At 39.9% G+C, this 25,538-nt stretch overlaps 2 protein-coding genes across 4 annotated transcripts in view; one reads left to right on the top strand and one right to left on the bottom strand.

Moving 5' to 3' along the window:
* Nucleotides 1-1,066: 1,066 nt before the first annotated feature.
* Nucleotides 1,067-24,649, top strand: crtc1b (CREB regulated transcription coactivator 1b). 3 transcript variants are annotated; one of them, XM_086263190.1, is made up of 14 exons: nucleotides 1,068-1,232; nucleotides 2,888-3,004; nucleotides 3,578-3,705; nucleotides 4,850-4,909; nucleotides 5,151-5,245; nucleotides 5,753-5,823; nucleotides 5,905-5,948; nucleotides 11,368-11,591; nucleotides 12,183-12,334; nucleotides 14,433-14,669; nucleotides 15,833-15,919; nucleotides 17,674-17,760; nucleotides 17,844-18,018; nucleotides 18,600-24,649. In XM_086263190.1, exons 1-14 carry the CDS (start codon nucleotides 1,107-1,109, stop codon nucleotides 18,809-18,811), a joined length of 1,815 nt encoding a protein of 604 aa, XP_086119316.1. In that variant the 5' UTR covers nucleotides 1,068-1,106; the 3' UTR covers nucleotides 18,812-24,649. The 3 variants fall into 3 exon arrangements, with proteins under 3 accessions (XP_086119317.1, XP_086119316.1, XP_086119314.1); XM_086263188.1 differs by having other exon boundaries at nucleotides 5,738-5,823; XM_086263191.1 differs by lacking the exon at nucleotides 15,833-15,919 and having other exon boundaries at nucleotides 1,067-1,232; nucleotides 5,738-5,823.
* comp (cartilage oligomeric matrix protein) overlaps nucleotides 7,015-25,538 on the bottom strand; it is a 31,106-nt gene continuing 12,582 nt past the window's right edge. The window contains exons 19-24 of the mRNA XM_086263187.1: nucleotides 21,275-25,460; nucleotides 20,648-20,744; nucleotides 18,551-18,805; nucleotides 8,532-8,655; nucleotides 7,881-7,939; nucleotides 7,015-7,787 (exon numbers count right to left, since the gene is read on the bottom strand). Coding sequence (XP_086119313.1) covers nucleotides 25,402-25,460 — 59 coding nt within the window. The 3' untranslated portion in view covers nucleotides 7,015-7,787; nucleotides 7,881-7,939; nucleotides 8,532-8,655; ... (1 more) ...; nucleotides 20,648-20,744; nucleotides 21,275-25,401. The remainder of the gene's footprint in view (nucleotides 7,788-7,880; nucleotides 7,940-8,531; nucleotides 8,656-18,550; nucleotides 18,806-20,647; nucleotides 20,745-21,274; nucleotides 25,461-25,538) is intronic.

Genomic DNA, 25,538 nt, shown 5'->3' with positions numbered 1-25,538 from the left:
TTAAGATAATAGCTGGTTTGTTGCTGGTGTTTATTCTGGGCACAGGGTGGCATGCGTCGATGTTGTCACAGTCCAGATCAATCCCTTTGGACTGCAGGAAAGCAGCAACCTGTTGTACCATGGAGCTAACGTCCAGCTCCCCTGGTTCCTCACTGCTATTGACAGTCCCTACCTGAGCGTATGAGCGGGGTTTAATATGAAGCAGTCATTTATCCTGGAATACCGTTGCAGGTCTGCAATCCTTTTCTCTTACTCTATGTTTTAGATGCAGAGGAGCTTTACCACCTCCACAATGTTAAGGATGCTGTTCTACTGCAACCTGATAGTAGACATTCCCTCCATTAGGAAATCAAGAGACTTTTTAATGTCCTCGACAGCTGTCAGAGTCCACTTGGCCCCGTGGTACCCTTCAGTGTTAGCCTAATAGCTCGTTGGCTAGCCTGCAATTACCTCTTCAACTCTTTTAGTCCAATATCCAGTATCAGGGTTGCATTCCAGACAGGGTCATACCAAAAGTTTCAAACAATTAGACCATTGTCCTTGATCCAATAAAACGATGGCCAGAAAATCTACAAAAACCAATGAAAATATACCACAACAGCTCACAATCTCACATAGTGAAGTTTAATTCAATACATTCAGACTTTCATTGGATATATGCAAGTTTTAGTCAGTATACTCAGACTTCCATTGCATATCTTCTAGTTTAATTCAATATGATCCAACTTTCTCGTCATAAACTAGAGCTTCATGCGATATATGTAGACTTTCCTTCCATTCTGGATAGTTCATGCTCAGTTTTTTTCTGTTGTATCCATTGCATTCATTACTGCTTCATTCCATGCTGTTTTTATTCTGTTTGAAAATTCTGTTCTCATTTATGTGAACTTATTTATTTACTTAACTATTTATAGCATGCATCTGGGGCACACGATTTCCCTTGTGGCAGTGTGTATTTTATCTGCAACTCACCCTGCCGCAAACTCTGGCAATAACTGAAGCAAAAAAGAAAAACATCAACAGACACGTTGACTGTGCGTGATGACGACCGGGAGAGCCCGGAGTGGTGCGCAGCGTAACATTCCATTGAGAAGAAGAGGGGAAAGATGGCGTCCTCTAACAATCCTCGCAAATTTAGCGAAAAAATCGCTTTGCATAATCAGAAGCAGGCGGAAGAGACCGCCGCGTTTGAAGAAGTGATGAAAGACCTGAACATCACCAGAGCTGCGCGGGTAAGACCCCCACAGAGGGGCTGTTTACCTCTCGTTGCATCGCTGTTTGGCAGCTAACGAACACTGCGGAGATGTATCGGAAAGGTTGGGATGCTATGTAAGCTAAAGTTCATATTAGCGTCCTTTGCTGCATCAGTGCAATGCTGCGGAGCGACGTTTCCCCCGCGCCTGTTAAAACAAGCCAGCATTATTTGACTTCCAGCAGCACTAACCAGCTTAGCCTCGCCTGCTGGAGCTGTGGATAATGTGCACCTGTTCTCCCCTGCCTGTGGCTGCTGACATTTCGTTAGCTAATAGACAAATCGTCTGGCATGGTAGTGACCGCATTAGAGCACGTTAGGAAAAGTTAGCTGCGATTTAGAAACGGAATGGGAAGCAATGTTGGTTGACAGAGAGATTAGCCAAACAGATGTTAACCAGCTGTGTGTGTGTGTGTTTCTTATTTATTAAGGGGAAAGAGGGTAACCCCCACATTACCCGTAACATTATTTTCATAGCATACACTTACGGAGAGCAAAGTCAGCTCTGACTAAATGATCCACATGTCTCGTTTTACTCGCTCTATCTTTAGCAAAGTGTGAATGGCAGCTTTCTCACTACAATGAAAGCACTGGTTGCCTCAACCACTACAAGTGGAGCAGATGTTTTCATTAGGCTGCTGTTTATTATGCCAATTCAATTGGCTCTAACTGAAGCTGCAAGTCCACTGCTGATGAATAAAATGTGGGGGTTTTTTCTAACGCTGAGACATGATGTTCGTTTTACTGTCTGTCTTTTTTTGTTGTTGTTGTCATTTTACAGAAGTGAATATAACTGTGGATGAAAAGCTCTGGTTTAGATATAGCAGATGATAATCATGTAAAAAAAAAAACAGTAAAATGGAGCTGAAATGGGATTTTTTTTTTTAAAGTTTTAAAATAACTTCCAGAATGACTTGTCATCATTGTTGGCGATTTCTCGCAATTTTTGATGATGAACTAATTGTTTCAGGGCTGTTCGTCTCAAAACATATAAACCATATTGTTGCCAGGAAACGTTGGGGCTAATTGTTGGTCTAGTTGCTGGAAATGATGCCCACTTACCACGCTGCGTCAGTGTAAACCTGAGCTGTACTGTTATTTACTGCAAAGGGGGAGGGGTGGGGGGAATTGAATTTACTACTCAGTTTTATGGTCTCTGCCTGATTTCTTTGTGTTGCCATCCAAACATCCATCCATGGCATCAGTTCTGATCATTTATCCTCACGCATTTCATTTCATATTCGAGGCCTTCCATCACAGTGTTGTTTTTGTTTTTTAATAACATATATGGGTTTTGTTTTGACTACTGTTGTGTGGTTAATGTAGTAGCCAGGTGTGTTACATGGAAAGTGTGACTGTAATTACACCAGCTGTCAGTCAGGTGTCATTCACATCAGCTGATGTGATTTTTCTTTTCTTTTTATTTGCTATTAAAATATGTTCTCTGCCTCCTGATTATTCGTGGTACCGCCACATCTGCCTGGCTCATCACGTTTCATCTGTCAGTTAATGAATTCATCAGTCTTTCATATCCCACACTGTGGTCTGGCATGCACCATTTGTTTTTAGCATCTCTTTTTTTGTGTATTGGATCAGTCATTCACTCATGCTTTCATGCAATTTTACTTTGCACAGTTGCAGTTACAGAAGACCCAGTATTTGCAACTAGGGCAGAATCGTGGACAGTACTATGGAGGCTCACTGCCCAATGTCAATCAGATTGGAAATGGCAACATTGACCTGCCTTTTCAGGTGAGCCCCTGGCCTCTCTCGGCTGGTAAATCAATGGTTTGTTGTAGACCAGTGTGCCCTTCTCAGCTGTTGGTGATACTATTGGACATACAAAGGTTGCAGGTGTCTGTGGTGTTGGTGAAAGAACCCAGAAAATTCCTCTAAAGCCATTAAAGAAAGTCTGCAGGCTTATTTATGGCTGTGCTGACAGTAAAGTGTTTAGACATTACCTCATCGTCAAAGCTGCATAAAGCATCAGGTTTTATCAGGGTCCAAGAGTGAAGGAGAAGACGTGCACTACAGCTGTTTTTTTTTGTTTTTTTTTTGTTTTGTTTGGGGTTTTTTCACCCTGATGCGTAATTTGGTTCCTAAATTTTAAATAGACCATTGCTTGTCATGGCTTTCCATTTTTAATACATTTGCCAACTCAAGCATCAGTATGGGGGGCCCATGGCTTGACTCATTTTGAAACAAACACATGTGCACCATTTATCCTCAGACATTATCCTAAGACACAGTTTTATAGTGTAAGCAATTTTTGTTTTTGTTTTCTTTGTGGGCGGGGCCTCATTCACCTGATGTGTCCACCTCCAGAACTCAGTGCTGGATACCAGTCGGACAACCAGGCACCACGGGCTGGTGGACCGTGTTTACCGTGACCGGAACCGCATCACTTCGCCTCACCGCCGGCCGCTAACAGTCGACAAACATGGACGCCAGATATCCTTTCGTTTCAAACGCACTGTGATGAGGAATGTGTTATTGTTTTGGTCTGATTTTTAAGTCAAAATTCTGATTTGTGTCTGGAGACAAGCTACTTCAGCGTAGCAGACTGCTTTAAATTTAAGCTTTTGGCTGTTTAATTGATCAGCTTTCATTAGTTTTCATGTATTTGTGTGATACGTTTTTTATATATATATATATATATATATATATATATATATATATATATATATATATATATATATATATATATATATATATATATATATATAGTTAGAATAATGAATGACTGAAATTCTGAAACAATAGCCTTTTGTTCTAATGACAGTTTTCATTGCTGACACTATCAGGACTATTTTAAAGTCTTTTAGCTTGTCGTCATGTTATTCCTAAACATTTAGCCAGTGCCATTGATGATAAACAGAAACAAAACAGATAGACATCAGCCACTGATGTTGGGAAATGTCCTCTTAAAATGCCAATATGCAGCCTTGAGATAGGGGCTAAACTTTGTGGGATGAATAGTTTTGAATGTAAGTAAGGCCTCAGTTGCACAGGCCTAGAGACTGTTTTGAGATCCCCTAGCAACTTCTTTGTTGCTAGGGAAAGATGTGTATTTCCCAACTAGTTGGGCGTTGGTTCCTGGAGGTTGCAATGACCAGATAAAATGGATGGGAAAGAGGGCCCCACACCAGAAACCTCCAGGAGCAGTGGTTGCCTGTAGTTTGCCTGGAAAGTGGTTAAGTAGGGGTTAAGGTTATTTGGTCATCCGTGTTTTTATATTGTCATATGGACCAGGGATTGCTACCAGACTGGTTAACAATGATTGCTGTTTAAGGAAACGCAATTACTATTCATCATATGAGATGTGTTAAGATATCATCTGTCAGTAATGGTGCTGAGTGGATTTTAAGAGAGTGAGTGTTTGTTATGCTGCATGTACTGACAGCCTGATACTGAACTATGTAACACGATGCGTTGTAGACAGTTGACAAGACCATCAATATATTCGTCTATTAGATAACAAGATATCAAAGTAAATGTATCAAAGTAAAGCTTGTGTGTGGTTATTTATTATTTAGCAGGTCTTTTGGGCTGATTAGGGTAAGAAAACAAATTTATTTCCCTTGACTAAATTCACATTGACAGCTGTCCTTACAGCTCAGTTTACCTCTCCCCACCGCCAGACACTAGCTGGAGAAGGTAAGGCACCTCCTTTTGTCCATTTGCCAAAATAAGAACTAGGACACACAGCCAGATACAGCGCTCTTCCAAAGATTAAATGACATGACTCTGTGCAGCCTAGTTGATGCACAACTTCTAAAGTAAACCAGAAGGTCTAGAACAGATTTCTGATAGATTTGATGCTGCAGAGCTTGAATTCTGCCAGTATTCATGAGCTGGCATTGGTTTTGCTTGAATTTCATCTGTCTCTCACGTACAGGACAAATTCAGACTCTGCCTTACACCAGAGCGCCATGAATCCAAAGCCCCAGGAGGTCTTTTCCGGGGGATCACAGGAGCTGCAGCCTAAACGAGGTAGAGGAAGATCCCATTACAAAGACACAGAGCTGCTTTTATTTATTAATGTAGAATGTACTAATGCAGACAGGAAACCTCAAAAGACATAAAGGGGCTGGTGTCACACAGTAGTAGTTCTTGGTGAAATATTTATAAAGTAAATGGATCTCTAGCAAAGTTTCTGCATTCTGGTTCAGCCCTCGGCTGGATGTGGAGGAGTAGCATCTCTGAATGAGGCTGATTCAGGAGGATCTAGAGAGGAAAATCAATAATTAACTGATTATGCATTGATTATGTCTTTTTATGTGTGAAGCTCTGATAAAGCGAAGCCAAGATTAGCTGGCATCCTTTCAGTCTGTCTGATGGTCACCTTCTATTTTTACACTCTAGAATCTGGTGCACAGCACTAAATTCTGCATGACTGGCTCCGATATTGATGACTCATTTTTTTTGGTTTGTTATGTATTTTTGTCATGGCAAGCAACTGTGTCTTGCTGTTTCACTAATTAGTACTGCTGCTAACAGTGCCTGGAACGGAGAACTCGGAGACAAGTGCAGACAACGATGTGCAGAAACAGTTGTGGGATGACGAGAAGGTACCAATGGGACAGGGAAGGGCTGCAGAGTGTACACCAGTGACGCAAGACTTGTGTCTCATGATTGCATTTTCTTCTCAGGATGATTCATCAAAGCCCAACACGTGTGATGTCCCAGGAATCAAGTGAGTGGTTTATGTTGTTTGTTTTATTATTCTTCAAAGAGCAATGCCACTCAAGTATTGTGCATGAAGCAATATGTGGACATTAGTTGTCTGCCATATTGGACGTGATACAGCTAGGTTGCTAGGGAGAAATGTGCGTTCCCCAATTGGTTGGCGGTCATTCCTGGAAGTTGTTGGCTCTCACTGGGTGAAAGAGTTGCAAATGATTTGTGCTCCTAGTGATTTCTTTGGAGTTTGAATTTCTGTGACCTAAGAATTGACAAGAAAACTTTGGCACATGTTTTTTTCCTTTAGTTGGAAGAATAACCATCAACCAGATATAATCCTTTAAATCTCAATCTTAATAAGTAGCCAGGTTTTATTACTGGTGTGTTTTGTAGCGCTCTGGACTAAGTAAACAACAGCTCAGTATTAATCTGCTACCGGTACTCTTTTTTTTCTATAACTGCTTTTTTCTTTTTCATTTGGATGGTTGACTGAAGTTTTTTGTGCATTCCCCATGTGTCAGGTAACTGAGGAAATCCTCCATCATCTGTGAGGAAAATCATAGATGTTGCTAGTATCGCCTTTCAGGATTATTTTGCTGGTGCGCTTCCTCCCCCGCCCCCAGTAAATCAGATCAGGTATGGCTGGGGGAAAGTCCTGTAGTGATAGGCAATCAGGTGCTATTTTTCTACGAGCACTATAAAGTACAAACATAAAATGCTTCATAATGACATTTAAAGCAAAAATCCTTTTTCGTGTTAACGTTGGATATTAGAAAAATGGCACTGAAAGAATTGGAAATAAATGGGAGAATTTTGCAAGACCAAACATGGATGGACCACAAAAAAAAAAAAGAAAATGGGGGCAAAGTCAGCAATTTCTAACCATTTTATTATCTGATTTCTCTGGTGAGAAAGTCCATGTACTTTCCCATGTCCCAGTTCAAAGTTAATTTAGATGATCTGTCAAAATAACAGCAAAAGCAGGACTTGCTTCTTGAAATGCTTCGGAGTGGGTTAGGAACTCCCGACAAACCGCCTTAATATGTTCAATCCAATTTAATGCAAAGACGTGAGACCTGTTTAATGGAATCAGGTTCAGCTTTATTGACCAAGTACAAGGAATTAACCTTGGGCTTTTTCTTTGCTCTCAGTGTCCATAATAAAGTTGATAACATGACAGATACATCAGCCACAGTCATATTTATTGTGCAAAGTGGCGGAGTGCAAAGATGCTGAATAAATAAAAAGGCTGGTTAACATACAGAATTACACAAAATAGAGCAAAACTTAAGTGATTATTGTCATTTATTGGTTAGGAAGTTAACATATTCTCCCTTAAATCAGGTTAGGTACAGTTATTTTCACAATAGATGGTCATCACAATAAATCTTAATATGTGTGATTGAATCAATTTCCTCTGATTGGTAAACATTTTATTTGTTGACCTTTGCCACAAAGAAAGTCACAATCTTGTGAAAGCATACAGTAAAATGGATCATTTACATGTGTTCAAAAGACAGTTTAGATCCCCTTTTATTTATCATCCCTCCCCTTATTGAAACTTCCCTACTTTGATAGGATATGAAAAATACACAGACAAATGCATGGTTAAAAAAGCTAGTTGTAACAACATAGTTACAACTGTAACTATGTTATGGAAGCACAGCAGCTACGACGGCCATTGTGACAGAAGTCAGGCTGATTTTGTTAATGGCTGCTGTGCTGTTTGTTGTGCTCTGCGTTGCGTTGGTTGCATTTCGGGTTGGGGTGGCTGAACTTTTCATTGTGGTAGTTGAAGCTTGGGTTGGGGTGGCTGCATTTTGTGCATTCACTTCTGGTATCTGTGAAATGGCTGACATTGAAATTGATGGATTAACTTCAGACTCATTTCTACAAATTCTTCGACTGCTTATAATATAATTTGTTGTTATTTGCTAACACTTACCGACAAGCAGAAGCAGAATGAAACAGATCTTGAGAATCATTGTGGAAAAGTCCTTGAACCTTCAAAAATAAAATGATTGATTATTGTTTAATTTTAAATTCACATTTGTGTTTCCCAAAAATTTGGAAATAGCATTAAATATAATCTATAATGACATAGTTTAAATAAATAAAGTATAGTATAACAATAGCTCAACAAAGTAAATCAAGTATGAAAAGTGAAATAAATACAATAAAAACTCACTTCATAAAAATCTAAACCAAATACATTCAGTTATTGTCTTATTAGTGTAATTTTCTAAATGACAGAAGTGTCTTTTTTCTATATGTTTCTAATTCATAATGCAATAACATCATCTTTAATTTAGAACAGCATAAACGTTTGTTTTTTTTTTATTACTGCAGTCATTATACAGCTCTTTCTATAATAATGTAACTTTTAAATAAAAACAAATCACTTCCATAGTTTTGCTTTAAAGCAAAACACAATTTTTTTTTCTTTTTTCAGGAAAAACCACATTGGCTTGACAGAAAAGATGGTCATGAACTAATTTGTCATATTTTATTTTCCATATTGTAACAAAGTAAAGTCTTCAGTAAATCTTTCCCTGACTCTAAAGTTTAGTCAGATATTCTAGATTTGAAAACTTACAGTTTAATCGTTCTGAGTTGTCTTCAGTCGTGCCGATGCTCACCAACTCCAGCTGTTTGTTGTTTAATCTCTGACGGTCTGCAGCTTTTATACTTGCACAATGTCGATACGATGACATCAGATGCTGAACAGAGACACAGCTTGTAAAACTGGTTGACCATCTTTTCTTGCCAGTATCAACAACATGATGTGATGTATATGTGATTTTTATATCTATCTATATAACTATATATCTATATCTATGTCTATAGATATCTATATTTATATAGATATATATATAGGTAGCTACCAATCTATATCTATCTTTTTGTTTGTTTTTCGGCACAGCATTTAAGTAAACAGTTAATAGGTGGATGGTTTATTTAAGCTACTGGGGGGTTTTATGTGATTAAACGTACTGGTGAAGCTTGGATGTGTTTTTGTTTCTTTTTTGGGGGGGGGGTTCAGGCATATGTTGATGTATCTTTAGATATGCAAATGTATACATAAGAGACAGGAATGAAAAAATAGCATAATATAACATATGGCATAAAATAGAAGAGCCAACTGGCGGTCCATCTGCATCTAAAGGACAAAGGTCACTCCTTTGAGGATGCCAATGTTCACATTGTTCACATGGTTTGATGGTTTGAAAGACGAGTAAAAGAAGCCATCTATGTCCACTGTGAATGACCATCTTTGAATAGAGGTGGTGGCTTACGACACCAACTATCTGCCATCTATAAACCAGTTTTGAGATCCTTCCCAGATGCCTTAGTGCCCACTCACATCCTGGGCCTTCTGACCTCCGGAAATCACATGATAGGGGGGAGTTTCACAATGAGTTCACCCGAAACCTTGGCTGATAGTGACCTACACCCGTTTTCACACCTTGGCTCGTGTGATTAGGTAGAGCAAAAACAGTCAACATTCAGTTTTTTGTATGAACACGTTTATTCTTAAACACAGCCTGAGCTCTAATACGGAAGCTTTCTTATCATTTCTTTAAGTGGTCTTCAGGAATAGTCCTTGAAGCTTCTTCAAGGACTTTCTAAGAAGCTCTTCTTTGAGTGTTTGCCGCCTTTTGTTTTCGTGACAGGCTGCTAGTTAACAAAGCACCTAAAGAGATAAAGTTTAAAACTGGTTCCCAGAAAGTTGATTCTGTTCATCTGGACGTAGTGTTCTCAGTGGAAGAAAGATTTCGTCAGTCATCCAAGTAACTTCTTCAGTCTCCGCTACCTGCAGGTTTCCCCAACCTTATAAACATTACCTTTGCACAATGACTGAAACTAGCCCACTGCAGCTGTGATGTCAGTTTCACGGTCATTAAAATGTTTCTCCCACTGAAAACGCTACGTCCAGGTGAACAGAATCTTCTGAAACTTCTTGGGATTTACTTACCTGGATGATTGAGCATGCATCAAGATATTTTAAAACTGCTTCTTTGCTAAAAAACCTTGACTGGGGTGCCCTTTTTTATTTGAATGATTCAAAGGTCATTGTCTGAAGATGGTCAGGTTCAAGGACTGGACTGAAAATGAGTGAAAAAGCAGCAAATGTCCAAATAAGAACTTTGCAGAACTATTGCTCAAGAACACTTTCAACAAATTCAAAGAAAATCTGGCTCCTTGGAAGCAAAGTAGAACAAATTTAAGACTTTGCACAGTATTGTAATATTTTCTGTTATAGGCTCACAAATCACATATTATGTTTTGACAGCTGTACATAAAAAGAAAAACGAAATGTGCTGTCAGTTCTCAGAGACGTCACGAAAGAATTTGCATCTTTTTTGCTTCTAAATTCAAATAATATCCACGTTTAAAGGTTATACAAGAAAATAAACAAAAAAACTAAATGCACGCTCATTTGGTTAGTCAAAAATGAAGCAAACTATTATGAAACCCTGTCACTCCTGCTGTGCACTTCTGTGTAACTCGTGTTAAGCCTCCATATTACAAGTTTACAATTATGTGCTAGAAAAAAACTGGAAAAATTGCTAAAAGCAACTTTTCGGTGGGACACAATACCCATTAGGTAATTAATCTAGAAGAAACGTTATTACAAGATCATTATGTTGTGCTGTAACAGGAGTGGCTTACACATACTCGTTCCCAGGAGACACAAATCCCTTGGTGGTTGCACCAGAAACAATATCTGGCATCAAAATCTGCCAGATGAGCTTCCTTTGTGACCAAAGAATCAGCCAAAAGAGCCTTTTTTAGATTTCCTATTATTAGTAATAGATTATCGTTCCTGCTTCTCTCTAAATGAAGTCTGCTTGTGTTTGCTGTATTTGGTTCAAACTGACCAAAGCAAAGCATGAAACAGGTCTTGCAATGATTTCTCCTTGCTAGAAACTGAAAACATTTTCAAGAAAGTGAACTTACGAGACACAGAATACACACTGAGAAAGGATTGTCAGCTGATGGAAAATTCTAGCACGGCTGGGAATTATTTATCTGTGGGCATCACTGAGTGAAAGCACAACAGGCTTCAAGCTTGTTGGTAGAGCGCTTTATGCTAAGGACAACTAAAAATACAAAAAGAAAAAATAATAATAATATTAACAAGAACAATACATAAAAATATATATTTAAAAACAGAAAAATTGCATAAGAAGCACAATCTGAGTATTATAATTCAAATTATACAGAAAAATGAAAATCGACTGTAATACTGTGGCACCCACCCACTGTAGGTGGGTTATAAGAAGTATTTAAAATAGCATTTAAAGCAAACATGCTACCCACTGTCACCTAGCTGTTGTTGCCTTTTATTAAAAATGCTCATATGCTTGGTCACAGTCTTGTTTCGCACAAGCTGTTCTTATGTCTGATAGAAAATGTGCTCTTTTCAGCATATTCCCCTCGCCAGACCAGGAGTTGAACCCATCCGTGCTCCCAGCCGCACATAACACCGGCGGTTCGCTGCCCGATCTGACTAACATTCAGTTCCCCCCACCGCTTTCTACCCCGCTGGACCCCGAGGACACCGTGGCCTTCCCCTCCCTCAGCACAGCCAACAGCACGGGCAGCCTCACCACCAACCTCACCCACCTGGGTATAAGCGCCGCCAGCCACGGTAATAATCAACATTTTGTGTTCATAAAAGGGGTAAAACGGGTAAATGTAACAAAGCGTCGGTATTGTACCGACCAGTGTTGTAGCACAGAAATTTAGCTTTAAGTGGAATGTGTTTGTTTACAAAGGAGAACCACTAAACACTTATGCAACTTTCCAAAGAAAACATAAAAACATGCCGGTAGTTTTCATACAAATGACAACAAAACAGCAGGATTTAATTTGATGCTCCACAAGTGTTGAGTCTAGCTCTGCAGACGGCACGCAGTGTGGCCAACAGGATCTAGTTCAGCATCAGTTTGTAACAGTCTCTTATGTTGTAACACCTAATGTGTAAAATACCAAATGTAGGGGCTTGTGCTTTATCACATTTATGCACTTTTACAGACTTTTACTTTGACTTAGACTCACTCTTCTGCACTCAGTATCAGTCCCTACCGTGCAGGCATTTAAAGTTGGTGGTTTTTGCTGTTTTACTTTTTCTGATGTTTCTTATTTACACCAGTTGGTGCATTAAAGCTAAGTTGGAGACAAAAAACAGGTACGTGTACATCCATAGTTTCTTTTCTTCTTTTTTTTTTTGACTTCCCAGGGATCCCCACTTCCTCTCAGCCCACCATGACCGTGACTGCACAGCGCCGGCAGCCACCGGTGGTGCCGCTTACCCTAACCTCTGACCTCCATCTCCAACAATCTCCTCAGCAGCTCTCACCCACCCTTTCCTCACCAGTTAGCATTACACAGGTAAGGATTAATTAAAATTTGTTTCATTCTCTTTCAGGAACAATGTATTTGTATATCCAAGGTATTTGGACCAAAAATGGATGAAGTCAGAAATTTAAAAATAGTTATTGCACTTGCATCCCGATGTATTGAATTTGAAACAAATAAGTGTCATCACTTACTGCAAAAAGAGGTCACATTATATTAACCCTTAAGGATTTTTCACATTAGTCTATGGTGCCGTTTCAAGTCTTTTTCCATTAATGATTAATTATATTTTGTAGGTTTTGTGCACAGAATAAATTACAGAATAAAATACTGCATTTTAGGATATGCTACATTATGGTCAAACTCTCATTGGTTCAGTATTTGTTTATGTCCAGATAGTCATCAGTAGAAAGGAATGACTGGTTGTGCCACAATTTTCTCCAGCTAAACAAAAACAAAACTGAGGTAATAGTCTTTGGCGCCAAAGAAAAACGATTACAGGTCACCAGAGAACTTCAATCTATACATCTAAAAACCACAAACCAGGCGAGAAATTTGGGTGTAGTGATGGATGCAGACCTAAACTTAGAAAAACACATTAAGACAATAACAAAGTCAGCTTACTATCACCTCAAGAATATATCAAGGATAAAAGATCTGATGTCTCAACAGGACCTGGAAAAACTAGTCCATGCATTCATCTTTAGTAGGCTTGATTACTGTAACAGCATCTTTACAGGTCTACCTAAAAAATCAGTCAGACAACTACAGCTCATTCAGAACTCTGCTGCTCGAGTCCTCACTAAGACCAAAAAAGTGGACCACATCAGTCCAGCTCTGAGGTCCTTACACTGGCTGCCTGTCCGTCAGAGGATAGACTTTAAAGTTCTGATGCTGGCCTATAAAGCTCTGAATGGTTTAGGACCAAAATACATCAATGACCTCCTGACCCAGTATGAACCATCCAGATCCCTCAGGTCATCTGGATCCGGTCTTTTATCAGTTCCCAGAGTCAGAACCAGACACGGAGAAGCTGCATTCAGCTTTTATGCTCCTTATATCTGGAACAAACTCCCAGAAAGCCTCAGATCAGCTGAAACACTCAGTTTATTTAAATCCAGGTTGAAGACTCACCTGTTCTCAGCTGCATTTGAATAAAGCACCAAATCCACACTTTAAGCTTAAATTTCAAAACTAACATTTAACTACTGATTTTATCTACTGTTCTGATTTTATCTGTTTTGATTTTATATACTGTTGTTTGTTTGTTTGTTTGTTTGTTAATTAGTTAGTTAGTTTATTTGCTTGTTTTATTCAATTTTAAATCATGTTTTTATTTGTTCTTGTTTCTAATGTCTCTGTAAAGCACTTTGAATCACCTTGTTGTTGAATTGTGCTATACAAATAAACTTGCCTTGCCTTGCCTTGCCTTAACAAAGTCAGGCATGAGAGAGCAACAGAGTCGGTATTGTAGGGAGGCCGTGGTGGATGAGCGTGACACATTTACATATTTATCAGCTTAGTTGATCTTTCTTTTTTTTCCAGTATTCATTTGCAGTCTGGTTAAGTTAAAGAAACACTACATGGCTATGTTGATTTTAGCAAACTTTTACTTTGAAGGAGACTTTTCACAGTTCCAGTTGAGTCTTTGCAGTCAAGTCGGCAAATTGCAGGCATGTGCCGAAGACCAAAGCAATCGCAAGGAGGTTGTTGGTGCAGCACTGCACCAACAACAAATTATCTTTGCAAATTATCTTTGCAGATAATTTCACCTGGTACTTTCAACTGGTTCGAGAATACATACGTTTCCTTATCAGCTAGAGGTTGCCAGGGGGGTCGCTAGGCCCTAAGTGACTGAAATCATCTGCAGTAATGTGTTCCTATGTGTAAATAGCACTGTTGGATGCTGAGAACAGGCTCTTAATGATATCTGTGTCTTTGTCCTTATGCTTTTAGTACAGATCCATAAATTGTAGTGCTTTTGAAACGTCAAGCTGTATACTAATGAGTATTCAACACATACTAGGTGGTTAAAGATAAGATAAAACATTTAAACACCACACCCCTACCCTCCAGTTCATGCAGCAGGAATCACTGCTACTTGGACTAATTTATCCCCATCGTTCTGCAGGTCATGCCAACAGAGTCATTGACCCTGGAACAGCAGCTTTCTCAGTACCCTCTGTTCAACCAGCTGACAGCTCAGGCTCAGGCCCAGCTGATCAGTGACCTCCAGAAGCAGCAGGCCCTGCCACAAGGCATCCAGCTCATTACCTTGCCAACTCTGGCCTCCGCTGGTACAGCGTCTGCCACTGCCAGCAGTCCCTCACCAGACAGCCAGACCACTGGCAGCATGAGCATCAGCTCGGTAAGATGCAGTTTAACAAGAACGTGGAAGCATAGATAAAAATCTGATGACATGATTGAGATAATTTTGCTTATTTTTAAGCTGCTGTTAATTTTACCACTTTAATGATGCTACCCTAAATACATCGCAGTAAATATCTGCACATCCTTTCTATGCTAATTTATTTCTAATTATATAGATTAACTTAGCTAAGAAGCATAAACACATATTACTCTTTGCTACACGATGTCACTGTAAAGTTGTTTGATGTTAACATCTTTGTAAATGATGGTTTATGAAAAAAGAAATATGCATTTGGCCGTTCTTTAAAACACAAGTGTTTGAGGTATAATCAGAATGTTTAGGCTTTACCCTAACTGAACATTACCCAGTCTCTTCAAGAACATCCTGGATCACTTTAAGCCCAGCTGGTATTTTATTTAGTTGGTTTACCTGGAACTCTTTTTCCGCCTCCCTTTCATTTGTAAATGGTTGGACTAGATGGACTGCACTAGACTAGGTGTTTTGTTTTTCACTGTTGAGTGCTCAAAGCACAGACTTTGAGCTTTGTGCCTGAACAGTGCATCAAACTTGTGTTTCTTTAACTTGGTTTTTTAAGGAGTCAAATTTAACAGGAGGAAGTGATCCCAAACATCCCGGACTTCACTATAGTCTAATCTAGCTTATACCACATTTGCACATGCAAATGTACATTTCCATGCAGGCTCCCACACATATTCCACAGTGGCGACTTTTGAATTTTTCCTTGGAAAATGTGGCTTTAGGTGTAAACAGCTGAAAACATGTATTTTGTGGAAACCTACCTAGTACCTAGTTCTCTTCAACACCGATAATCATCCACAAACAAAACATCCACACATTTGAGCTTGAAATAGAAGTTGATGAAAAGGTCAGAACAACATTTCCAGAGACCGATGTAAAAATTGCAGCATTGCTGAAAGTGATCCAGAGATGCACTCAGATATGATTTTAAATTCTTAATAGATCAAAGTTTAATCAGCTAAGGTCTTTGATTTCCATGGACTAGCTTCCTGAGCTTTTTAGTCCTACCTCATATGTTTTGAGCAGACCCTAAATTGATGCCTTCTCACATGTCATCGTTTTTAGACTTGTGTATGACAGGCATGAAGCTTAGTGCTAGCTAACCCTCTTCCCTCCAACAGTACCGCAATCAGACTGGCTCACCAGCCACTCAGTCTCCAACCTCCCCAGTCTCCAATCAAGGCTTCTCCCCTGGAGGCTCACCTCAAGTAAGGGCCCACCCACCGAGCTACCTGCTGTTTGGGGAAGGGCTTTGCTCCTGGGGGAAAGCTAATTGTAGAGAGTTAGGCTGCTTTTCATTCACTGTGTCCACACTTAATCACTCATGCCGTCAACAGCTGCATAGCTCATTTCTTCATCAGCACTGCCATCGTTCACAGCGTGCATGGCAACATATTGATAGCCTATTGATGGAGGCTCTGACACTTTGTAGCCTTAAAATATTCATCTTGTATCCTCAACCATTACAGTTTCTCACATGTAATTCACCCAAACTATATTCTCTGTGTCAGATATATTCTGAGGAAAGTCTTGGTTTGTTTGTTTTTTCATGGGTGGGGGACATGCCAGGCTGGAGCATGTAGGTGGCAAGATACGTACGTGCAGGAAAAAATATCTGCTTTGTTGTCACATAGTCAGGTCATCATCATGCAAACTTTATGCTAGGGAGATAACCTTGTTGGCCTAGCCTAGGGGTAGGCAACTCCAGGCCTCGAGTGCCGGTTTTAGATGTATCCTTGATCCAACACAGCTGATCCAAATTGCTAAATGACCTCCTCAACATGTCTTGAAGTTCTCCAGAGGCCTGGTAATGAACTAATCATTTGATTCAGGTGTGCTGACCCAGGGTCAGATCTAAAACCTGCAGGACACCGGCACTCGAGGCCTGGAGTTGCCTACCCCTGGCCTAGCCGTTCCATCCCAGTGATTTGGACATTTACACTGTAACACAGTGTAAATGTAGTTTTTTTTAAAAGGCAGTTTAATTACAGTTAGTTTCCAGAACATGCATCCTTGTTTCATCTCTATTGTTTTTTCTTATTATTTGAAACCGTGGAAGGGGATCTTATGTTGTTTGCCTCTGTTTTGGACTTTATATAAAGACAAAGACTAGATGTAAAGCTCACAGGGGCTAACAGAGGCTAACATCAGGTAACAGAGGCTAACAGTAGCTAAATGAGGCAAAAACGGCATTGCTACTAACAGTTCAGCATATTCTCAACAGCTCACTTACTATGTGGAGACAGTAATTCATGGATGCCACTTGTAGTATCAGTAGCATTTTATTCACTACCCCTGCTAACTACATATGTGTTCAGTTCGGCTTTATTTATATAGTGCCAAATTACACCAACGAACGCCTCAAGGCACTTTCTGCTGTAAGGTAAATCCTAGGTAGGTGTGTATATTCAATGAGCCCAGACAACTTTCCAAATATACCAGAATATAATAAATATTATTTAAAAAAATAAATAACTTTACCTTTTTTGCACTGGAGTCCCTACAGTGGAGGTGAGTTGAGTGTTGCCACGGTAGTATGATGACAACAACCCATCTGAATTAGTTTTTGTCTTGATCTGGGCTGTCGTGGTCCTATCTACGAGGATGGGACAAACTGAAGCACCCTGGTTGTTTGTCATTTATAATAAAACTGTAAAGTGTGCTTTCAATTTTAATAATAAACTAATCATTAAAGAGTGGCGCTATTGCATCTTCTGTTAGCCTCCTCTTTTTGTGTTTAACCATGACAGTCGTGGTCACGAGGTCCATTTGCTTTGCTCGCTGCTCACTCTGACAGCTGTGACTTTGTGTGCTGCTTGTGTTTTTTGTTACTCCATCGCTGAAAGTGTCTGCTTGTGAACTCAAATATTTTCTCTTTCTGTAAAGATTTGTGTTATTATTGTAGCCACTGCAATGGTGTATTTCTCATATATATTTTTGGGGGTTGTTTGTGTTCCTCCAGCACATCCCCGTGGTGGGCAGCATATTCGGCGACTCCTTTTATGATCAACAGCTGGCATCGAGGCAGACCAACGCTCTCTCTCATCAGGTGACACGTAACGTTAAGTAAAAGGTTTTCTTTAGATTCTCTCTGACTTCAATGTGTGTAACGCGTACAATTGTGCTTTTTAGCTCGAGCAGTTCAACATGATCGAAAACCCCATCAGCTCCACCAGCCTTTACAACCAGTGCTCCACCCTCAACTACACGCAGGCAGCCATGATGGGGCTCACTGGGAGCAGCCTACCCGACTCTCAGCAGCTCGGCTACAGCAGCCACGGCAACATCCCCAACATCATCCTAACAGGTAGCCACAGCATCTGTGTGTGTTTGCCCTTTGATACATTAAAGGTTCTTTGCATAAATGCCAAGCATCCGTCAAAACATCGGTGATGAGCAAGAAACGAGGCCCCCCTGTGCTGGTGTGTTGCACATGACTGAGATTTCAGTCAATATACGCTCTATCTGGGCTAAGGTAAAGAAGTCTAAAGGCAACTGAGCCGAAACTAACAGCAGAATTCTCCAGAGACCATACGAGGGAACAACTTCTTTTAGACACTTCCACATTTTACTAAATTGCCAAGGTTTCTTGTTTTATACACTTCTATCATCCAGTCTAATAAACAACACCAAATAAGAGTCGATAGCAGAATAAACCGTACGTCTGTGCAGAGTTGGTGTACTATCATCAAAGTAAACCTTCCAGTGACTTGAACGTTTGTCTTTGGGTTTTAAAGGTACTTTGCAACTGTGCAGTAGTTCTAAAATAGGATCTCTGTGGTAGGGAAACATGTAGAAATACTTGTCCCAATTTCGCTTGAATCAGTAAAAACTCTAACCCGATTCTTGCCAGGCGTGCACGTTGTTCTCAGCACTTGTATTTCTCAGTCACAGGTGAGTCTCCGCCAAGCCTGTCCAAAGAGCTGACCAACTCTCTTGCGGGAGTTGGCGACGTCAGCTTCGACGCAGATTCTCAATTCCCTCTGGACGAGCTGAAGATCGACCCGCTCACCCTGGACGGACTGCACATGCTCAACGACCCCGACATGGTGCTTGCCGACCCCGCCACCGAGGACACGTTTAGAATGGACAGGCTGTGACGTGAAGAAAAAGAAAACTCGTTAATGGAGAGAACCAAAGGGCAGGATGATCCCTCTTCCTCGTTGCATGGCCGTCCAGCTGTCCGACTTTGCCCTTTTAAACAATGCGGCACCAAAAGACAACAGGGGGGAAAAAAGACATCCAGCGGCTCGCCGGGGGGAATGCCTCGCTGTCGTTTTGAATGAGATTGGTCGCTCAGTGCTTTTGCTAGCCTACTGTGTTTACAGTGTACCATTACATGCCACATATATTCCAAAAACGCACATTTGGCGGTTTTCTTTTCATATCCACTTTATTATTTATTTTGTTGATATTTGCTTGTAGCAGGAAGCTGCTAGGACATTGGGCGAAACTGCACCCGATATAAGCGGCCGTGTTTTTAAGAAAAAAGAGAGCGAAAAAAAAGAAACCGAAAAAAACATGGTCGCTTTGCTAATACCGTGCAATGAAATAGAACGGTTTTCCCATCATGCTATAACGGCTTTCTATTTCACACTCAAAGCTTTATTTTTGACAACCAAATGTTATTTTCATTGTGTACTTGTGTGTTTTTATGCTTCATCTATTTATATGTTCTATTTATTTATTTGGTTAAAGATTTTATATTCCATTTCATAATTTCAATTTGATGCCAAAATGTTTTCTGTAGGCATCGTGTAATATTGCACTGATGTAATTTGTGTCTATTTATTGATTACTAACATATTTATAAATGTGTTTATTAAGCTATTTTTGGTTTATCGAGGAGTGCAAAACCTCCCCATAGTTGCCCTTCGGTGTTCAGTGTGCCATTTTCTGATGTAAGATGTGGCGACCGTTAACCATGCTGCAGCCCAACAGTCCAATCCAGATACGACAGTTTTTTTTAGCACCGCTCCAAAAAATGCTGCGTGCTCCGGAAATGCGTTGGCTTAAAGCCACACACGTGATCTTTAACTGAGAAAAATCATCAGGAAGAAAAACAGAAGCATCTAAATTTATTTTCTCCTGATGAAAAGCCAGAATACATACATATATACACGTTCAGGCCGACCCTCTTCTCAGTGAAGGAAGGTGTCTGTTTTTAAACCAGAGATCACTGAAATCTTTTAAAGTCGTCACTGTGAAATCACCTGATTTTGCCTTACGGGAGTATTCTACTGTTCTACTTAAGTGTCTAACGTGACAGCGTATTTTCGTAACTTACTGTAACGTTTTCTCGTATTTGAGAGAAACTTTTGGTCAGTGATGTTTGTGGTTATGTTGTGTAAGGTTTGACAAATCAATGTACTGTATTTTGTAGCGGTACACTTTATAGCCAAATTGTTGGATGTTTTCTAAAGCGGGGCAAAAACGAGAAAAAAAAAAGTCAAAGGCGTGTTTGAAGTGTTCGAGATGGAGCGCAATTGTGGGGAGGCTTTTTGCTCCTTTACAGGGAAGCTCTAACAAAAACGCAGCTGACTCGACGCGTGGGTATTTCTTACTGAACTACTTGGTTTTCATAAGCTCCACGCTTCTAGTTTATGAGAGGATGGGATAAAGTAGACAAAGTAGAATATGGCTATATAAATCTATTTATATGCTAAGTATTGTGTGCAATCTGAACACTACACAAATCGGCGGTGTAGCAGAGTCACATCGTTTGAATACGCAGACAGACTTTAAGGGGTCAGTCAGCCCGCCTAAATCTTTTGTCAGAGTTTCCCTGAGAGTCACGTGCAGTCTGTGGGATCATGTTTGTTATATTGTAACGTTTGTGTACAGATGTGCTAATATTTTTACTCACAGCGCTGATGGGAAGAGTTCCCAAATCCCCCTTGCTGAAAAAAGAGAAAAAGGAATCACGTTTGGTTTACCTCTACAGCTGGACGGTTCGTCTCAGTTGAAGTGTTTTCTTGTCTGCTGTAAACCTCCATCAACGGTTTTTGTTTGCCTTCAACGGGCCTGTGATTCCTATGCAAAATGAGACAAATAAGATGCTTGAAGGAAAAAATCCACCTCTGGTGTTTTATTAGCTAACAGAGTTTGCACGTTAAGCTGGATTTATTCTTTTTGCAGGCGAGCAAGCAGTGTGACTCTTGTATTACAGATGGTAGACTTTGGAGATGTCAATTTTATTTTAAAGAGAAACATTATTGCAGATTAAAATGGAACCTAAAATGTCAAACATGGTAAATGTCGTGCAGGCCGTATAATATTTTAAGACTTTAAGGGCTTTGTAGTTTATGACAGAATTAAAAATCACCTCACTTAAAAACTGGAATTGGGCGGCATCTCTTTTAAAGACTAAACATCGTGGCTCTACGCTAGAAAACTGACACTATTGGGAGTGTGCGCGTGTAGGATGTTGTAGTGTGTCGTGGTGGTGCTAATGACAATCAACAAGTGGAATACAAATTCATTTCGATACCAGAGAAGCATAAATCCAGCTTACTTTTGAAGTTTTGGCCTCAAAAACTGTAAATTGTGATTTATTTAATTACCTGAATCTCCCTCTTCGTCCTGTGCGACTGTTGAACATGGTGCAACATTGCTGCTCTAGAAAGACACCCTTTGCCCCTGACCCTAAATGAACCCGTGTCACACGAAGAAAAATGCGACACACACTAATTCTGCTTCGTGTAAAGCAGCTAACGTTGGATTTTTCCTTCAAGCCTCCGAAACAAACGTGTAGAAAACACACTCTACGGATTACATTTCCAAAGGTTTGTGTACCTAAAAGATATTAAGCGTCACGTGCACTGTCGTGCTGCCAATAACGCCAGTGATTTGAGCTTTCCTGCCATCTCCTTCGTCCTGCTGAAGTCATTGATTCACTGACCTTGTACATATGCTATAGCTGAAACAAAATGCATGACTTACCTGACAGTCAAAACCTCTAAATGAAGGCCTTCTATAGCTCTGCAGGTTTGATTTGTGTAACGTAACACTACCACAAAGTCTAAAGGGATGCATGTAAGGGTTTCTCCTGTTCAGTGACTCTGTTACCTCCATCTCTGTACAATGCTACTTGATGAATGATAAAAGAATGTATTTTAAGTGGCAGTGTCCTAGTTTTAACCCTTTGCCAAATGAACCCGACGATGTTTGGTGCGTTTGGTCTGTCAGAGAAGGCGACCAGGCTTCCATTTCTCTCTGCACTCTTTCATTTGCCCCTTTTCTCCTTTTAAGGAATCAGACTGTTGCTTGTTCCACGCTTTCTCCTACTACTGTAGCATCTCTCTGCGTACGAGTGTAAAGCGGTCCCTTCTTGTATAGAAAGACCTTGCGGTCGTTCCGGCCCTCTCCTTGGCTTTGTTGATGCGGGATCCGTCCCGTGGAAGTTGCAGATTGGCACGTGCGCTGATCGTTTGCATATGTGAACTTGACTCTTCTGACGCTTCTGTGTTACGCAGTCAGCCGCATGACATGATAGACACGTCGAGCAGATTATTATAACATGTTATGTGCAGGACTTTGATCTCGCTATGCTGAAGTGGAGTGCTTTTCAAGACACCGGATATGATAGTTTTTGTTGTTGTTGCCTATCATGTCACGTTCTGGACTGGGTAAAAAGCAACTGTGTGTGTTGGGTTTTTATTTTTATTTTCTTGGTTTCTTTCTTCGTTTTGTTTTTTTGTGTATGTGTGTGCAACGTTTAGTCCACTGGTTGCTTCGCACTTTATTTGTGATTTCCTGGCTTTTGAGCAGAGACTGTTCTGCCTGACGTGAATGCTGACTGTTTCACACCAGATGTATACTCCGGAAATATTTTCATGTCAAAGAAAAGATGAATTCTCTATTTTCCTTTGTAAACTATATTTTGGCTTGTCTTGTTTTTTAATCTGTGAAGATCTTAGGGGATGCAAAACTAGAAAGGGCTTACTCCAGTGCAGCTTATGTGCTTGTGTTGGAAAGGATAGGCATTCCGAATGTTTCTTTGTTGGTCACACCACACACACACACACACACACACACACACACACACTGATTCAAACACTAATTAGCTACATATGTCACAGTCACACTAGAGTAAACAGTGGTTTGAAAGTGGTATGCAAGCACTCAGAGTGCGTTGCCATCTTCACAGGAACTTACTGCTGTTAAGATGGCTTCAGGCTGGTATGACTTTGCGATTGAATAGGGTCAAAGGGACTATTACATGCAGTCTGTTGGTGATAATGAGACTTGGCTACATATAAAACTTCACATTGGGCATTTAGAGTCCAGTGAGAACCTCAGCGATATGAACAGAATACAAACAGTTTGCAACCAGCTGAGTCGAGCCCACTGTGGCAACTCACAGATGAGTTGTGCTCATCGCCGCAGACCGACTAAGATTGATTGCACCGTGGTGGCAGTTTTGGCTGCATTTGAAAATTAGAGACCAATTGCCCCCCACAAGGCGATCTGTGCAGAGGTGGTGCGCGGTCAGCCTCGGGTGCAACTAATTATGGTTGGTCTCCGACAGAAAATAAATAAGTCAATGCATTCATGGGGCAACCACCAATTTTCCTTTTCTAGGCGCAAGGAGGTTCCATCCTGTTTTTACTCTACTGTGACTGAGCCATTAAATACATATGCTGCCAGTAACAGTTCTGCAACACAGTCTGACTTTACTCTAGTAGCTAAAACTCGAAACTACTGGTTTGTCATATTTTTCCTGTCTAAAATATCCACCCACAAGCCTAACAGTTAAAACAAGAACATGTACTAGAGAGGAGCTCGTGCTGAACTCACACTACTTAGAAACTGCTGATGAGGTGTGTTAACGCCTTCTTTGTGGTTTTATCTAAAAGTAATTAGAACTCTGGTAATAGACTTGACTTCATGCAAGGCAGCTAACACTTTAGTTTAAAATTAGTAAAAGAGACTAAAAATGTCAGGTTTGTTGATCAGATTTGAAGTAATTTCACAAAATAGGCCGATCCTGAGACGACATGGTGAAATGCAGAGAGCTGGGGGTCCATTTATTTCAAATATAAGATGCACAGGTCATCTGAAAATGTCTTTTTATGTCTGATACACTGTTTAGTTTTGAGACTTTTGCTTATTTTAGTCTGAGACGTCACTTACTTGAGGTACTTCTCGGCACAGCCCGTTCCCTTTTTTTGCCATAAAAAGGCACAAACTGCATTTTTGTCACAAACTGAAAAAAGTTTGATGAGTGATGCTCAAACAGGAGCGTGCGATTAAAGGTGTGCCCTCAGTCCCAGAATACAAGGAAAGAGTTGCTGCTTGTTCCCAGAGACTTTAGGTTTTACTCAAATGTCCCTTTAATAATATGGGGTTTTATAAATGACTCTACAGTTAATTAAAATGTGTAAACAAAAATAAATAAAACAGAGTTTAAGTTCCACTTAAAGCTTCTAGTGAGAATAGCATTATATCACTGTTGTCCTGTAAGTCGTAGTAACAGAACTGTAGTTATTTATTTGTTGCCATGTGATTCTCTTTACGTGACCATTTGTTTATAAGAAAAAAAAAAGTCAAATTAAATTGAATGTGGAAGACAGATTTTTCTCTGCACATAGTCTTGATTTGCAGAATATGCCGATTAAAAAGAAACTGTCCAGTGTCGCATCACAGCGTGTTGCTGTGGACATGCATGATGTTTCAACCCTGTTGTATATTGTCTTTGCTATTGTTTCTATTTTGTAATCTGTATTTCCAAATGCAAATTTAAAAGATTATTTTGGATATGTGCATGCTTGTGACTTGTTCAGAATGTTAATTTCCACTAAAAGCTGTTGAGTTTGAAAACAAACAGTCAAGTCTGTTACTTAAAATCACGTTCGGCTTGTTCCTGTTTAATAACATATAATACCTATAAAGCCAATTTTAAATTGAATGATCATCAACGTAATTTTACTAAAGTAAATGTAATTTACCTTTCTCTGTTATAGACTGTGCTATAAAACTTCTCGGTCTGAGAAGTCGAGCTGATTCTTAAGTGCTTTAAACTTGCATTATTTCTAGCCAATTTGTATAGAAGTCTATAAGAAACATGACCTTACTGCTCACTCGATTTATGCCCACAGTAAACAGTTTACTCATAAATGTATTGTTTCAGCTGCTAGCTTCAGGTTCTCTTTAATACAATTTAATTTTTATTTTGTAAATTATTTACCCATTTAGAGTAAAATTGAGAGAAAAGCATAGCCTGCTTTGGGGAGTGACTACATTGTCATATACAGATCCCTTATGGTGAATGTCCAGTGTCTTAATGACATCTAGTTTAAAACAAAAAACAAAAAAACAAGATGGTAAGCGCTATAATCCCCAAGTGGATGCATCTAAACAGGGATATTAGATGCATTGATATCCATGGTTTCAGTATGCACAGACATCAGATTCCCACACAACAACAACATTTATTCATTAGTGACAGTCCAATCTTTTCAAGTGGTTTTTCTGAAGTGGAAAATGTTATATAATTTTTAATCTAACATTATACCACTTCCCTTTGAACACATATTACCGTTGCTCTGCACCACAATCGATCAATTTTCACTGGAGACATTTCCAACACTTCTGCTGGATTTTTAATTAAACTTATCGCCGTGATGATCTTCTTTCTGAGATCCAGCTGTGCATTGGAAAGCGTTCTCTTTGGGCCTGTTTGTTGTCATCAGGCTACCAGCTGGACCTGCTGGGCTCTGTAGGCATCAAAATCCTCTGGAAGAGTGTCTGAAGAAACACAGTGGAAAGCCAGTTCACAATTCAGTTTGAAAAATCACACATTTTGTGGCAGCATTCATGGCTCTG

This window comes from Aulonocara sp. 'chitande type north' Nkhata Bay, linkage group LG15 (genome assembly GCF_057382095.1).
Source record: "Aulonocara sp. 'chitande type north' Nkhata Bay isolate Kocher_YH1m ecotype deep benthic linkage group LG15, A_spYH_male_GT1.1, whole genome shotgun sequence".
Taxonomy (NCBI): Eukaryota; Metazoa; Chordata; class Actinopteri; order Cichliformes; family Cichlidae; genus Aulonocara; species Aulonocara sp. 'chitande type north' Nkhata Bay.
The sequence above is the reverse complement of the archived record's forward strand: the minus strand, read 5'-3'. Positions and strand labels throughout refer to the sequence as shown.